Here is a 3773-nt window from a genome sequence, read left to right on the forward strand (position 1 = left end):
TCGGATCCCACACTCTGTCTTCCTGGCAGGCTGCTCTTGGGTCACCTCTCAGCTCTGGTGACTCTGCTGAAACAAGACAGATGCTGCCTGTACAAAATAGCTTGAGCACATACCAGAGCCTGTCGCTTCCAGCACTTGGAAAATCTTGACATTCAAATATGCAAATATTTTATGGCAGGAAGCGAAAAAAAGGAGAGAGAAGGAGCTGGAAAGTCACATTTGAAATGAAACATACTCGAGATGTAAGCAAACTCGAGCTTACACTCTGGATTATAATTAAACTGGTGCTATTATCAGAGAAGACCTCGGAATCAGCCGCGATCCGCCCAGGGGGTCCCCTGCATCTGCGAAGCCACCCACTGGGCCCTCAGCCCCTCCGGGATGGCCGGCGCGGCACACGTGGGGCCGGTGCACCTCCTGCTCTGCCGGCCCCCAGCCCCGCTGGCTCAAAGGGCAGCCGGCAAGTGAGACCACTGTCTTCCCCCATTTTCAACAGCGTGATATGTACATTGATTTTAAAAAGCAGGATGTCTTCAAGGATGTGGATTAAAACTCTGTCACGCATCCAAGTCCTCATAAACTCTGAGTGCTCTTCTAGGAGCGGTGCCGATGCACACGGTGGATCTTACCCTCAAACGGTGGCGTGAAAAGAAAACCAAACCGGAAGTCCCAAACCAATCTGGTCACACCGTTAACAGCTGAGCTAATTCGATCAGTCTCGTGACTTTTTAGTCTCCGTCTCCTCAGGTGTGTTAGAGGAGCTCGTCTAGAAGATTCCAATGCTGCCTTCCCGATCTTGGGTTCTGCGAACAATGGTAGTGGGAATGTAACCGAGCAGGACCGTGTGGGGCCTTCCCGGGACAGGCCCTCGCCCGTATCCTCCGCTGGGCTCCTCTCTGAAGTAGCCAGATCGTAGTATCCGATGCACACGTCCTGAGCTGCTTTACAGATGCTAAAACCACCACCAAATGGAAGGTGTTAAGTACCTGATGACCGTGAGCACACAGTCCCCGGGCCTCCTGGAGCCTCAGGATTGATCATGTTAGCCCTGTGACCTCACCATCAACCAACCAGAGAACTGTGCACGAGCTGCTCGCAGGCCCTGCGACCCGCCCCCCTCACCTGGCCTCTAAAAATGCTCTGCTGAAAGCCTTTGGGAGTTTGGGGGGTTTTGGGGGCATGAGCCACCCGTCTCCTTGCTGAGTTCTGCAATGAACCTTTTTCTGCTCCAGACTCTGATGTGTCGGTATTGTTTGGCCTCATTCTGTGTTGGGCACATGAACTTGTGTCTGGTAACAGGAAGACTGGAACCAGACAGATTCTGGTCTGAATGATGGTCTCATGATTTCCTCATTTATGTGAAGTTGACATGTTGCTTAAGAGAATGGACCCTGGTTCTCATCTGTAAACAGGGATAACAGCTCCCATATCACAAGGTCACCATAAAGTTGAAATGTAACTTTGTAAGTAATGCATTTGCCATAGAGTAAATTCTGGGTTTGAGACAGGCTGGGCCCTGGGCCCTTTGCTGCAGGACCTGCACCTGGACAAACATCTCCTTGAGCAACAGATACAAAGAAACTATAAGGGACTAAAAATAACTGCAGGCCTGGCAGGGGGCCAAATTATCAACAAGAAGATACAAAAAGGTCACAAACCAACAGCCACTTCTGAGGTGCCCGGGGCAAGAGCAGGGTCCTGTGCACGATCCCTGCACACACATCACCAAGGGGGCGGGCAGACCACCTAAGCCCCACCTCCGGCCGGACCCCCTGGACCTGCCTCCACCCTCACCCCATTTAAGGGAGCAGCCCACCCTCCTTGGGGAGCAGCAAGGGCACCTGTTACTTGCCTACACTCCCTGTGCTGCAGGGGCCCCAGTAAAGCCTTGCCTGAATTTCTCCTCTGGCCTCTGATCAATTTCTATTGATTAATGAGTCCAAGGACCCAGGTCATTCACAGTTTCATTCCCTCTTTCTTAGAATTTCTTCTCCTTTGTCACAGAAGCCACAGAATTCAGCTAGATGAGAGAAGTGAGAGTTTGTGGCTGGGAACCTGCAAGGGTGACCCCATGGGTGCCGTGTTCCAGACACCCGAGGTAACTGTGAAGGTCTGGGCTCAGATCCAGTCATCCATGGGACTAGTCACTTAACTGAAAGACCAGTCTCGGCACTTTTTATATATAATTTGCCATCCTCTGATGCCAGATGCGCTTCCGGTGCCCCACCATCATCAGGTGGTGTGTATTTAGCGAACAGCAGTAATTTTTATTATCAATCTAGCAATAAGAGGTAAACTTTACCACCTGACTTCCCCTCCCCCATAAATCACATGAAGATATCCAGAAATGAGTTTCACTGTGGGTTTTTTTGAAGTGTTAAAATTTTTATTTTATATGCAAAGAGTTAGTATTGTTTCTGAGGAAGATATGCTTGATGACCCATTCAAGAAGTTCACACCTAGTCCAACCCAATGAAGCCGATGTCCTTCGCGTACCGGCAGAAACACTGGCGGTGTATATTGAGGCCGTATTTCCGGATCACACCGTGCCAGTTTGAGCGAGAACCCTGGCCGGATTTTCCCAGATGGCTCCAGTAGAGCTGCTGGTGACCCATGTTGCTTTCTCAGCTGCAATGAGGCAAAAGCTCACTGCGGTTTTTCCGTTTCTGTTTCTTTAATAAATTTATTTATTTATTTTTGGCTGCGTTGGGTCCTCATTGCTGCCCATGGGCTTTCTCTAGTTGCAGCGAGCGGGGGCTACTCTTCATTGTGGTGCACGGGCCTCTCATTGCGGTGTCTTCTCTTGTTGCGGATCACGGGCTCTAGGCGTGTGGGCTTCAGTAGTTGTGGCACACGGGCTCAGTAGTTGTGGCTCGCGGGCTCTAGAGTGCAGGCTCAGTAGTTGTGGCACATGGGCTTAGTTGCTCCACGGCATGTGGGATCTGCCCGGACCGGGGCTTGAACCCTTGCCCCCTGCATTGGCAGGCAGATTCTTAACCACTGTGCCACCAGGGAAGCCCCTCACTGTGTTTTAACTTTATCAGTAACACTTATTTGACAGATACTGAAATTCATTGATTTAATTAATTCACCTGATTCCTCTGGCATTTGCTCCATATTTTTTAATACTGAGACAAGCTATTTACCAGGCACTATGCTAAGCCCACAAAATAAATGAGAGGAACATTCTTCAGTTTGATTGGATAAAGGAAGGCTGATTTATCAACAGGCTCGGCTCCAGTAAAAGACATTATTGGGAAGGGCATGGTGAAAGAAACCCCATCATAGAGAAACACACTGTATCAATAATCTACTGCTGTTTAACAAACCACTCCGAGAAAGAAACAGTGGCTGAAAACAATAAACATTAATCGTTCCGCACGGTTTGTGGAACCCAGGAGGAAGCTGACAGCAGCTCTGCTGGATGGTCCCGGCTCAGGGTTTCTCTCCTGAGGCTGCAGGCAGGTGTCAGCCAGGGCTGCGTCACCTACAGGCTTGACTGGGGCTGGAGGACCCACCTCCCGGCGGCTCAGTCACACGCCGGGAAGTTCCCCTGGCTTTTGGCAGGAGCTCGTCCCTGGTAGGCCCCTCCACGGGGCTGCTGGGCTACCTCCTGACGAGGCAGCCGGCTTCCCACGGCTTCCCCCTTCTGTGCCTCTACAGCTTCCGACTGGACACCCAGGTGTGGACGGGGACCTCGAAGGGTGTGGGTCCCAGCAGGTGAGGGTCATCGGGGGCCATGCTGGAGACTGGCCACCACATGGATGATTGGA

The 3773-nt window shown here is 51.2% G+C and overlaps 1 protein-coding gene across 1 annotated transcript; it reads right to left on the reverse strand.

The window, feature by feature from the left end:
- Positions 1-2459: 2459 nt before the first annotated feature.
- On the reverse strand, positions 2460-2615 carry LOC114238093 (40S ribosomal protein S29-like). The gene has a single exon (XM_057553884.1). It carries the CDS (start codon positions 2613-2615, stop codon positions 2460-2462), a length of 156 nt encoding a protein of 51 aa, XP_057409867.1.
- Between the last annotated feature and the right edge of the window lie 1158 nt (positions 2616-3773).

Source organism: Balaenoptera acutorostrata, chromosome 9, assembly GCF_949987535.1.
Source record: "Balaenoptera acutorostrata chromosome 9, mBalAcu1.1, whole genome shotgun sequence".
In the NCBI taxonomy this organism is placed as follows: Eukaryota; Metazoa; Chordata; class Mammalia; order Artiodactyla; family Balaenopteridae; genus Balaenoptera; species Balaenoptera acutorostrata.